Source organism: Cebus imitator, unplaced genomic scaffold (assembly GCF_001604975.1).
Source record: "Cebus imitator isolate Cc_AM_T3 unplaced genomic scaffold, Cebus_imitator-1.0 Scaffold37, whole genome shotgun sequence".
NCBI classification, from domain to species: Eukaryota; Metazoa; Chordata; class Mammalia; order Primates; family Cebidae; genus Cebus; species Cebus imitator.
Genome location: NW_016107352.1, coordinates 955,083 through 967,912, shown reverse-complemented (window position 1 = coordinate 967,912; position 12,830 = coordinate 955,083). Strand labels below are relative to the sequence as shown.

Genomic DNA, 12,830 nt, shown 5'->3' with positions numbered 1-12,830 from the left:
GATACTGGCGATGGTAGCTAAAAACAATAATTTGGATTTTTTTAGGTAACAAGCTCAATATGAACTAGCTTTGCCTTACTTCAGTTATATTCTTAGTACATTATATATTTTTTTTCCTTTTAACTATGTTTCATTCTTATGTCTTACTACCATGTAAAGGAAGAATATATTTTAGGTAATTCAAATGACTAGTTTTTGTAACTATTAACAGATATTCAAAAATGACAATTTCTACATTTTCTATCAGCAAGCCTTCATTAGGACAATTTTTAAACATGTTTAATTATAAAACATGCATTTTTGTAATCAAACAAAGGACTGGCACAGATTTAAAGTTGTAAAGGGATATCTCGCTATTATCTCTTACTGAATCTCCAACTTTTATTTGTAATTGTCCCTGATTTTATCCTCATTTAATTCCATTGCTTTTAGAAAATGGAGGTTTAATTTTAATGAAGATTTTTTTTTCTATCGAAACATTATTGAATAAATCTTCCTTCTCAGGTTAATAAATTTCATTAAAAGTAGTTTTCATGTGTTTTATACAAAAGCAACTTAACGCAGAGACTTGTGCCACTATTGTGGTCAAGGTTAATAATATCTTGGAAAACTGCGAAGAAACACGAAATGATCAGAGAGCACATATTTGTGGAGTGGAGACGATTCCACTCCCATACATACGTCAGCAGCAACAAAACCGCAGACACCCAGTGGATTTTGATTACCTACTGTGTATCAGATTTTTCTTTCTCCGAAAACCATGATTATGGTATTCTCATGATAAATAATCCTGTGAGACAAAATGAACTTCTAGGATTAACCCTGATACCAGCAACATCTTCACTCGCCAGCAAGCTTAAAACCCCTAAACTGGCGCAATGCCTTGTGTAAGCAGTATTTCAATAACCTTTGCATAAGTTAAAAAAAAAAGTTAAGTGGGAGGGAATTTAGGGGTCCTTTGGTCCCTATAACAACTAAAAGTCTTGGTTCCTCAAGTACAACAGATGCAGTAACAGTAGCAGGGAATTATTCAGTGTCTCCGATGAGACCCCAAGCCTTCCCTGGGCTGCTCCCATCTGAGCGGGAGTCTTACTCCAAGGAACCTGGTTTTCTCTCCTTTACTGGTGAGGTACAAAATCTGTTACTTTTGTGGATGTCGGATTACTTGTTTGTAAACTGAGAAACCCGAACAAAGTTTTCTCTAACTTTCCCTGCACTACCTCTGGAGGTAGGAGGGAGTACAAGGCTGAATCAGGAAAGATACCCCAATCAACCTCTTGTGGGTTCGGAGAAGCAGATCTGTTAGTTTAGTTAAACTTGGTGGTCAATAAACTGAAAGCAGCGACCCGGAGGGCCACGAGACAAGCAGCGGGGATGTTGGATAAGAAACCCAGAGTGAGAGCCGCAGCCGAAGCCACCCCATTTTCCGGAAGCCTCGCCGACTCCTGAAACCGGGTTCACACCACGCCTCCTGCAACACGTCATGCGTCAGTGAACTACATTTCCCAGAATGCCATTCAAGCTTCTTCCCAGGGCTCCAATGAGCGCCCTAGTGACGCCATCAGCCGGCGCGGTGTTTAGAGTCTACAGCTGTCGTGGCGCTTTGCTGGAAGAAGTTGGTGTTCTGCGGGGTCCTGGTACTGAAGACGTGGTTCGGGTCACCCATAGCTCTTTCCTACCCACCTAACCCCCCGCGCCCACCTTTTTCCTCTCTCCTCTGGCCGGATGAGGCGTGCAGGCCTGGGTAAGAAGAGGGCCGAGGTTCGATGTTCGGGGCCCTAGAACCGGCAGTGCTGGGCGCGGGAGCAAATCGAACCTGTTTTGTTCTTGGCATTTGGTCCAAAAAGCAGGATCTTCAGAGGGAGTCGGGCCTTGTCGAGTGGAAACACACCATTTGTCCCAGATCCTAGGAGCTTCCTTAAGTTTGAGTCAGATTCAAGTTTGGATGGTAGGCTAGAGAAAGCATTGGACTGGCTGGGGTGGGTGTGTACAGGTGACATCTCAGTGGTCGAGTGTTTTAGTGTTATTGACTGAGCTTGGTTATCGACACTGCTGTGTTTTCCAAAGCCCGACTCCGGTTTCTGTTTCTCCACTGGCCCTGGATCTTAAGTTTCATCAGAAGCCGAATTTGAAGAGTGGGTAGTTGCACTCAAAGCACACTGATAATGGTCGTTAGTCTGGTAACAGTGAGTTACAAAGGTAAATGTACGTGTCATTACTGTTAAAGGTCCTGGAACTGTAACATCTGGGTCAAAGGCGATTTCTTATCTGAACTTTGTGCCATGGTTAAGGCAGTAAAATGTAGTAAGGTTTGGTGACTTAACATTTGATCTTGACCTTGGGGTTTAGGAAGCTGGCTCACCAGCAAGAATAAGTTAGGCACAAGGAATTCTAATGGTCCTCTATAGTAACAGACAGCTATCAGAGCAGCATTTTCTGGTTCTGAAGCTTTCTCTTAGGACACTATTTTGTTTTTTTTTAAATAAGACTGCTAAATTAGAGTGCAGTATACGTCGGAAAATAAAACATTTGAAGAAAGAGAATGTTACCTATCTCAGTCATTATAAGATTGAAAAAAAGATTCCGAAAATGTCAGATATTTAGTCAATGAAAGTTGCCAATAACTGTAGACTTGTTATTGATTAATAAATTGTAGTATGAGAAAGTTTTTTTTAAATGAAGTTTTTATGAAAACTTGGATCATAGAAAGAAAGAGGGGCCAGGTACATTGAAGAGAAAAAAAATAATTTTGAGCAAGTTTAGTTTTATATGCCTAAATGTTTTTCTTGTTCATCATTAATGACAAAAAAGGATTTATCGTGTGCCTGAGTAAGCTCTAGGTATACAGTTGTTTGTTGCCCTGTTTGTGCTCCCCAAAGCTTCCAGTCTAGGTGGGGAGTAGGAATATGTGCAAAGATAAATTATAGTACAAAGTAGTCGCTATACATCCAAATACCAGATAAGTTCTGCACATAAGTGATGGTCTCAGAGACTTCAGATATAGATCACTGTATACTTTGTGGAGAAGATCCTTGTGTATTTTGTGGAGACGTAGGAATTTGAAGTAGACCTTGAATAATGGAGAGTGAGGGAAGTGAGTTCCAAATGGGAACTAAAAAAAGTAAGGGATTATAACTAAGCCAGTTTGTTTGAAGATGTGGTTCGGGTCACTCCTAGCTCAGGGGATGCGGAATCACACTGTGGAGATCTTTGCATGTGAGGCTGAAGAGTCTGGATTTCATGACCAAAGAGTTTGGATTTCATCAGTAGCCCTCTAGGCCCTTTTGAGTATTTTTCTGCTGTAGTATGCCATGTTAAATTGCAGGAAAATGACTTGAGAAATGGCTCTCAACCCTGGGAAGTTTTAAAATTGTTACCCGGACCTCAGCTCAGCCAGTTAAATTAGAATCTCACTAATTTAGAGCCCACTACCCCATACTCCTTTTTTTTTTTTTTTTTTTTTAAAGCGCTCTTCTGTGATTGAGAGGAGAGGTGATTACTTAGGTAAAACTGCTATTACTATAATTTATATGGATGTGAAGTAACAAAGGCTTTTTTTTACACATTTTTTTCTTTTCTTCCTCCCTCTCTCCCTCCCAACCAACCTCCCTCCCTCTCTCCCTTCCTTCCTTCCTTCTTTTCTTTCTTTTCTTTGTTTCTTCTTTTTGAAACAGAATCTCGCTCTGTTGCCCAGGCTGGAGTGCAGTGGTGCAATCTCAGCTCACTGCAACCTCCACCTCCCAGGTTCAAGCAATTCTCCTGCCTCAGCCTCTCAAGTACTTGGGATTACACCACCACACCTGACTAATTTTTGTACTTTTTAGTAGAGACGGGGTTTTGCCATGTTGGTCAGGCTGGTCTCGAACTCGTGACCTCCGGTGATCCACCCATCTTGGCCTCCCAAAGTGCAGGGTTTACAGACATGAGCCACTGCGCCCGGACTTCTTTTCATGTTTTAAAATTTCTTTTCATGAAATTTTAAATTTGGGATTGTAGTGAATCTGATAGATATCCATAGGCAGAAGCTGTGACACTTCATGTGTGTCTCTAAATGGTTCTGTTAGCTTACTGATAGAACCTATCCAAAAGAAGTATCATTTGTCTAAATTAACAAAGGCTGAGTGTGATCTTCAGTGCTCACTAGCTTTTTTACAACTTTTCATAGCAGTACACCACCAGAAGAGAAGTGGTTCTGTTCAGAATAGCAGTTCTAGCATTTTATTTGTTTTTGTTTTTTTTATCCATTGTATTTGGGGTGGCTCATAATTTGAGAGAAGATCAACTCTTTAATAGGAGAAATGTGCATTGACATATTTTTGGACAATAAACAAGAATTTCACTTTGAATAAATAGAACAGCATGGAAGCACACTTAATTAAGATTAAGATAGGCAAAAGCAACTAAACAAAGGAAAGAAAAAATAACTATTAATTTAGAGTGAATTTCTTGGTGAAATTGTCAAATGATTGAATTCAACCAGTCAGTACTTATTGGGTAAATGTTATGTTACATACTCAGAACCTCAGCCACACAAAATAAGAAGACATTATTCTTTCTTTAAGAATCTTGGCCCTTATTAGAGTTTGCACAGAGTATTACTGATTAATAGAGTGAGAATGCAGTTTTAAATGGTGATTTTAATTGACTGAGGGGAAAAATATGCCCACTCCTTGAGTTCTTTTATAATAACACATGTGGAGCACTTCATGGATAGTGTGTCAGCAGGAAAATTCATATAGTACAACTCTCTTCTGTTTGGAAAATACTTATTTAATATTTTGTTGTGGTTTTTGTGGTGTTGGATATTGCCTAGGTATCTGCTGCATATAAAGTACTTAGTAGGTACAGGGAGGATATAGGAGCGTGAGATACTGTCTGCCCTCAGAGAAGCAACATGATTCCATTCTCGACAAAGATATGCACATTCAAAGTTCAATAACAATGAACTCAGATTCTTTTCATTAATTAGGTCACATCATATGTTCATCAAATGTGCCTTACAGTGTGTATGTGTTTGTATGTTTATGGGGGAACATACAGTGATGAGTCAAACAAACTTAGTCTCTGCCCTTATAGTACTGTACAGAGTGCAGTATTAATGTTACATACAATTAGAGCTGTAAGAAATCAGTGAGAGTTTTGCTTCATAGGGAAAATGAAATTTGTATTGTGCCTTGAAAGAACTTCCTATTTACACCTTGACTGTCCTTCAGTGATCAGTGCTGTTACCTCCTGTCACTGCTGCTACATCTGCTCTTTGAGCTTATGGAGACCTGTGTTACCCAGACTGGTCTCAAATTCCTGGCCTCAGGTGATCCTGTCTGGCTCAGCTTCCCGAGTAGCTGGGATTATAGATGTGAGCATGCCCAGCTGGCTCTGCGACCTCTAGTTTTGATATCATCCCTTTCCCCACATTCTCGAGCCACTGCTATACTTCAATATCTGTCCAATCCAATCCCCACAATCCAAATCTTCAACCACTCTTTTGGCAAACAGTCTCAACCTCTTGGGGCTCTGTTTTTCTGCAACCCCAATACTATAAACTTGCAACTCTACATTAGTCCAACTATCCAGCTTCTGCTGGACCAACTTAGGGCACATGTCTGTAGAAAAAAATCACACACCTGGGTGGGTTGAAGCCACTATGGTATATTGCCTCAAACAAGTTTGTTTTATCTTTAGTAATCCTTTGCGGTCCCAGTCACTTTTCTCCATCATTTCCCTTACTGTGTATTCCAAGTGATCACCCATTCTTCAGCAGATAGCCTGTTTTCTTCCTTTACTGAGAAAACTGATGGCATCAATTATGTTTTTTTAAAAAAAGTGTAGTTAACTAAAACCCTGAACTATGCCGTTTCCTTTGAATCAGCCAACATATTTATGTGTGTATTCACTAAGTCGTACTCCATCTGTTGTTTGATAGCCTGATGACTATCAAGTACTGTATTAGGCAGGGTGGTGGGCATTCTTGTCCCTTAGAGTTCCATATAGTAGCACCTAGAAAGAATGATGAATCTGATACATGGTAATTCTTCAAATATATGTTGAAGAATAAATGAATCTCCCTTTTGACTCTCAGCTAACATTCTGCATAAGTTATTCTGTCTCTTTCCTAGAGCTTCAGTTTGCCCCTTCCCTTTGGCTCTTCCCTGTCTAGCTGTCTATTTAAAAGAAAGAGATGCTAGTAAAGGACCCTCACTGCTATAAGCTCCCCTCCTACTGTATTAACCACTTTTTCCCTTCCTCTTCATAGCCACATGTCTTCAGTGGGTAGATGATGTTACTGCTTTTAGAACTTTTATTAAAATACATGTTTCTATTGAGGAGGGAATGTATCCTGAATATCCTTGTGTATTAGTACCTATTTTTGTATCTTCTGGGCAATCAATAAGCAATCCATGAATGTGTATTAAAATGAACTGAACTGAATATTCTTTGGTTAACAGAGGGTAATGGAAAGAATTGGTCTGATCTCTGTTTTGTTATTTATTTTTAAAATTCATTTGGAATGTGAACATTAGAGACATATGTGGTCTGCAATGCCCTCCAGGGGTCTTTTTCAGTTCTTTCCTAACTATCAATGTTTCAAAAGCGGCTTCTCTACAACTACCTTTGTGTCTCTGATCCTTGCAGGTGAAGGAGTACCTCCTGGCAACTATGGGAACTATGGCTATGCTAATAGTGGGTATAGTGCCTGTGAAGAAGAAAATGAGAGACTCACTGAAAGTCTGAGAAGCAAAGTAACTGCTATAAAATCTGTAAGTATATAACAAATATTATATGTGTTTTAAATCATATATTTCTATACATATGTATTATATAGTTATAAACTATATATTCTTATTGACCTCATCCTAAGGAATTCATTTACTTAGACACTGTAGTTTTGTGAGGTCAAAGTACATTCAAAATTTAGACTGTGCTTTGAGTAAGTTAGAAAATGTGGCACATCAAAAGACAGGTTTTTTTTTTTTAAATACTTGAAAAAAATCTTCAGCTTTGTTTTATATACTGTATGCTGTCTGCTATAATGTCTCAAACAGAGCTGTCCATCTTCTATCCCCAAGTAGCTCTTTCCCTTTTTTTAATGCAGTCTTCTAAGCTATAAATCTTGATCTTTCTTATTTCGACCTTAGTACTTCATTTCAGTCACTGAGTCTTTCAATGTCTTTTTAATGTTTCCACCTTTGCCTTTCTATTTCTAATACTATCCCCTGGTTTTCTTAGTTGAATTATTGGAAGAACCTCTTAACCTATCTCTTCCTGGTTTTTTGCACATTATCTGAGCTACATAATTATTGCCACAGTCCTCGTTTAGAATGTTTTTTAAAAACTGCATCCTGCCTTCCCAGAAGTCTTCAGTGTCCTTCTACAATTCATGCTTTGTAGCTTGATTAAATCAGATAAATCCTTCAAAAATTGATCTTAGCTTTTGATCTTGTCTCCCACACTTCCAGAATGTGTATGTGCTTTCTGCTAGACAAATTAAAGTATGCTTTGTGTCCTGTGTGTGCTGTCACTTTCCCACCCCATATCACACTATCCCTTTGCCTTAGGTGTCCGCTTCCTTCTTACATCAATTGAAGTGCTGCTTATCTAGATTGCCCTCTCCTCATTGCACCCCCTCCCTCCAAACTTTTACCTAATTACCACTTCCAAAAGTGACTTTTCTTCTTATGAACATAAAACCATTTGTGCCATTTCTGTAGCACTTATTCATAGTGATTTGCATTGGCATTATTTGTATGTAAAAGGAATTTATCAGAATGCAGGTTTTCTATTGTGCTTACTTTATAGTCAGTGTAGTACCTAGCATAATTCCTTATCGGTGGTATTAAGTAAATTTATATTGAACAAAGGAATTACACAAAGATTATTTTAATATATGTGATTGATATTGCATTATAATAAACATGATATTCACTTATAAAACATTCAGTAGAAGCCCATGTGGCTAAAATTTGATATTTCATTATAGTCTTTGAAAAATCAAATTACATTCCATCTGGAGACTGTTAGATTTTGAAACAGGATTGTTTTCAAAGTCATATTAAACCGAAAGAAGTTGATTTATGAACTAAGTAATACTGTATAATGTTAATTTTAAAAATACAACACTTGGAAGGACTTAAGAATTAAATACCTTTTAAAAACCCTCCAATGTAGATAATTTAGATTACTTGTTAGAAGAAAGTTGTGATGTCCTGGAAATTTTTTCTCTTGCCATGAATGAGAATGGTAGAAATAAGTTGGGTAATGTGGGCAGTCTAGCTTTATAGTTACTTTATTATCTCTGAGTTGTTAAATCTGGGAAGAAAGCTCATGTTCTGATCTATAGAATTCTAGTATGGTTTTATATCAGTATTATCTCATATAGTTTCACACAGATGAAGAACAATATTTACAATGGCTTACCAAGATTTTCTGTAAATGATTCTATTTATTCAATCATCTTGGAAGTAAAGCCTTTGATGAATTTGTCCTATAAAGTATTAGATAGGTTTTGGTTTCAATAGCTGTTATAATTACCTATAGTATTGTTTTTTATAAGCTATGGCTCTTTTCTGCAGAGTTTCAGGATGTAAATAACACTAATATGTATTTTTTTTCAATTTATTATCCTATTTTCAAGCAAAGACCTTTAAAATCTAAGGAAATAATCAATTTAGACATATTTAAAGTAATGCAACATTTCATTAGGAAAATATTGAATACTTTTGTCTAGATTTGAGTTGGTTATATGGGTACTTGTAGATCTTTTAAAATGTAAGAAGGTTGGGTACTAGACTTAATTCTTGGATGATGAAATAATCTGTACAACAAATCCACGTGACATGAGTTTACTTATATAACAAACCTTCACATGTACCTCCAAACCTAAAATAAAAGTTAAAAAAATAAATATAAGGAGGAAATATACAGATAAATGCTTTTGTGGGAATATAATAAAGATACAAAAGCATGCAAGTGTAAGAGAATCAGAGAGAAGTAGTATATACCAAATTAAAAGATGGACTTGAATATTAATATGAAATTATAATAAAGAGGAAAGAGAAAATGTCCATAATTGGGAGGAGTAGAAGTTCCAAATTTTTTTTTTATTAATCTTGTTGGAAAAAGTGTCAGAAGAAGAGAGTTTATGTGTTTAGAAGACCGTTTCATTTCAGAAAATGTGTATGCTTAGAATGACATTATTTTTACTTTATAACACTTGAATACTTTTATGTGAGTAATTGTGTGTATACTTTCTTCTTTATAGCTTTCCATTGAAATAGGCCATGAAGTTAAAACCCAGAACAAATTATTAGCCGAAATGGTAAGTGGTTATGATTTTAACTTTAAGAAATTTGATCTAATATTCTCAAATAATAGAATTTCAACTTTTATTCATTTTGAAATAGATAGAGATCCTAAGTCCTTGATTCCCATCCATTTGTATCTAATGTGTTTGGAATAACTATAGGGTTTATTTTTGCCATACTTTTTCATTTTTCATCTTGTCTCACACATGTAAGTGGGAGGAATAAGTAGAAACCAATATATCTTTAATTAGATTTAATTTAATTGAATTGAATTTAGAAAGATTGTTAAAGACTCAAGACAGATGATTATTTTGAGTAGTCTTAAAAATCTCAATACTAGAGACTACTAGTAATTTATTAACCAAGCAATCAAAAAGCACTTCATATTCAACCAGCCAAATGTTGTTCACTTAATGGAAACGTATACTCTTTTGCTCAGTTTCCTAAGGATCACTTCTGAAAAAAGTGCTTATAGATTTGAACAGCCTGGAGCCTTTTATCTCTAACAACATACACCTTTTCTTGTTAGCGTCTCCTTCCATTTGTTAACATTTATCTTGAATGTCAAGCTTCTCTGAACCTTCTCTGGTTCCATGTGCTTTTAAAATTTTACTATTCAAAAATGAATTTGGCCTCAAAAGCAATATACTACTAAGCTGTGCACTATAATCAGCTGGGGACCTTTTTAAAAATATACATGCCTGATTCTGTCTTTAAATATACTGATTTAGAATTTTGTGGGGAGGCATCTAGACATAAATATTTTGAAAAAAAAGCATCGCAGGTGATTCTGATGCATAATCGTGGTGAAGAACCATAGATCTAAAGTGTATGAGCCACATAGACACTGAACTATACAAAAGATCTTATGATGTCAGAGCCTTTACACCTCAGGATATTAAAATTTCTATGAAATTATGTGTAATATTTCTAGTCCATACCTAGCCCTCTCTCATTGTTAGGATTTTCTAGCTATGTTTTAATATGGTAGTTTTTCCTCATCCATATTTATAGTCCTTATCACATTTTACTACCTCTATATGTTATTTTCTTAACTTTTAATAGATTCCACTTTACTTCAAAATCAGCTGTCTAAACAAAAGGATATTAAAAGTAAAGGTCCAAGGTTGGGCGCGGTGGCTTACGCCTGTAATCCCAGCACTTTGGGAGGACAAGGTGGGTGAATCACCTGAGGTCAGTAGTTCAAGACCAGCCTGGCCAACATGGTGAAAACCCATCTCTACTGAAAATACAAAAAAATTAGCCAGGTGTAGGGGCATATGTCTATAGTCCCAGCTACTCGGGAAGCTGAGGCAGGAGAATCACTTGAACTTGGGAGGCAGAGGTTGCGGTGAGCCAAGATCACGCCACCGCACTCTAGCCTGGGCAATAGAGCAAGACTCCATGTCAAAAAAAAAAAAATAAAGGTACATTTAACTGCTAACCATATTACATTTTGGATGAAATCCTCTACTTGGGTAGAAATCAACCATTTGACCAGGGAGAGCAATGGCACAAAGTAATTACTTTTACTGTTAATCGTTTTTTTATCCACATAATTGGAATAACATCTAAATAGTTTGGAGTTTTTTAATTACTCTGTGGGGCTGAAAGAAATGTTTTTGGATAATGAAAGAGCTTTTTATTCATTGAGAGAATTACTGTATTTTGCATGGAGTAATCAGGCTGACTACCCAAGATAGTTGATAGAACTGTTGATAAAACAGGCTTCTGAATTGATTAAACACAAAGCTGTCATTATAAATGTACTATGATAACAAGTTATTCAATTACTTGGATGTGCATATGTAGACTATTAGAAACTGTTATATTTTATTTGCTTTTATCTCTGATAGGATTCACAATTTGATTCCACAACTGGATTTCTAGGTAAAACTATGGGCAAACTGAAGATTTTATCCAGAGGGAGCCAAACAAGACTACTGTGCTATATGATGCTCTTTTCTTTATTTGTCTTTTTTGTCATTTATTGGATTATTAAACTAAGGTGATGCAAGTAATTGTGAATTTGGAATTTGTTCCAACTTAATGGCTTAGAGTACCACTTTGATAAAAATCAGCATCAAAACATTCCTAGTTTTCAAATACTATGGCATTTTCCATTGAAAATTGCTGAAGTTTGTTTATTTTATAAATCACATTAGTTAATACAGTGCTCTCTGAATACTGTTCCTTAATGATTCATTTTAGCCCCTATTTTCAGGGGTAGTGAGATGGTATGACTCCACTAATTTCCAGTTTCTTTTTCTATTGTTTGCCAACAGTCGGATTAAATAGCATTATAATATTTTGTTATAAATGCAAGTTTATGCCCCATGTAAGGAAACTTAGTCGGAGAGTAACAGAATGCTCGGAGAGTCTACTCTGAGCTCTCGAAGTAGTCAACCAGTTTGTGGTAGAATGCTAATTGAATTTTCCTAACTGCATCAACTATAATGATATACTCCATTCTCCTCCTTTACTCAGTTAAAATCGTAGGCTGATTTCTTTTTACTACAATCTTTCTAATAATTTTTTATGATAATGACCCCTCATTCCTTTCTGCCCAGAGACCTCATTCTTTAAATAAAGCTTGTTATTTTCGCATATTTCTGATAGGGCCCATTGTAAATGTATATCAGTATAGTTATTGTTTCATATTAACTTTATAAATTCTTTTGACTTGGCTTCTAATAGTTTTATGATTTTTACTACGAGGCAGGACATTTGATTATCATTTGTGACAGAATAATGTGAAGTTAAGTAATTACTAAACTCTAAATGGAAATAGTATGCAAGAAACTCAGGCTTTGAACTTGAAGATAACTTCGAGTACTGTTGTTTTAATCCAGTGTATTTGTTTATGGAAAGAAAAACACAAAGGCAGTCTGTTGAGTGAAAAATATTAAAACATTGTTAAATACTCTGTATTACTATTTTGGAATTTATCCATTTATAGGCTCCAGAAATAAATTTTTAAATAAAATATATTAGTTGACTGTGTTGCTTCTTTATTTGTCTCTTTTACATTCTTAATAGAATCTGAGAAGTGGGCCTGAAAACTCAGATTCCAACCCAAATCAAGCAAAGTTAATATTTGTATTGATGGAACTTGCTTCAAACAAAGAAGCAAATCTTGACTGCTATTTCAAAAATCTCCTTCTTTCTGTTTTTGGTTATGAATGTATTTTCTTTGATTTTACTGAGTTTTAATTCTTTTTGTTCATCCCTAATAACCTGTGATTTCAGGTCATGTTTTTTTCTGGCTGCATTTGTCGTTATTTGGGCCTCTGACAGGTTAAAAACACTGGAACTGTGTGTGGTTAAGTGACTTAAACAGATAAGCCTGAGGTGTGGGAGAGGCACTGGTTTGAGTTAGATAATCTGGGTTCACATCTTTATTCCTTCACTTGCTCAGTGCTTTTGTCCTTGTTTTTTTCATTACATCATCTATTTCATAGGATAGTTATGAGAAGTAGATAAAGTGCCTGGCATGTGATAGTCCCTCGATAAATGCTGGTTCTCAGT

The 12,830-nt window shown here is 36.1% G+C and overlaps 1 protein-coding gene across 2 annotated transcripts; it reads left to right on the top strand.

Annotated features, from left to right (window-relative positions):
• Positions 1–1,534: 1,534 nt before the first annotated feature.
• Positions 1,535–12,305, top strand: BET1 (Bet1 golgi vesicular membrane trafficking protein). 2 transcript variants are annotated; one of them, XM_037737272.1, is made up of 4 exons: positions 1,535–1,637; positions 6,634–6,758; positions 9,260–9,316; positions 11,159–12,305. In XM_037737272.1, the coding sequence occupies exons 1-4, from the start codon at positions 1,541–1,543 to the stop codon at positions 11,312–11,314; spliced, it is 435 nt and encodes a 144-aa protein (XP_037593200.1). In that variant the 5' UTR covers positions 1,535–1,540; the 3' UTR covers positions 11,315–12,305. The 2 variants fall into 2 exon arrangements, with proteins under 2 accessions (XP_037593200.1, XP_017380603.1); XM_017525114.2 differs by having other exon boundaries at positions 1,544–1,744.
• Positions 12,306–12,830: the final 525 nt, after the last annotated feature.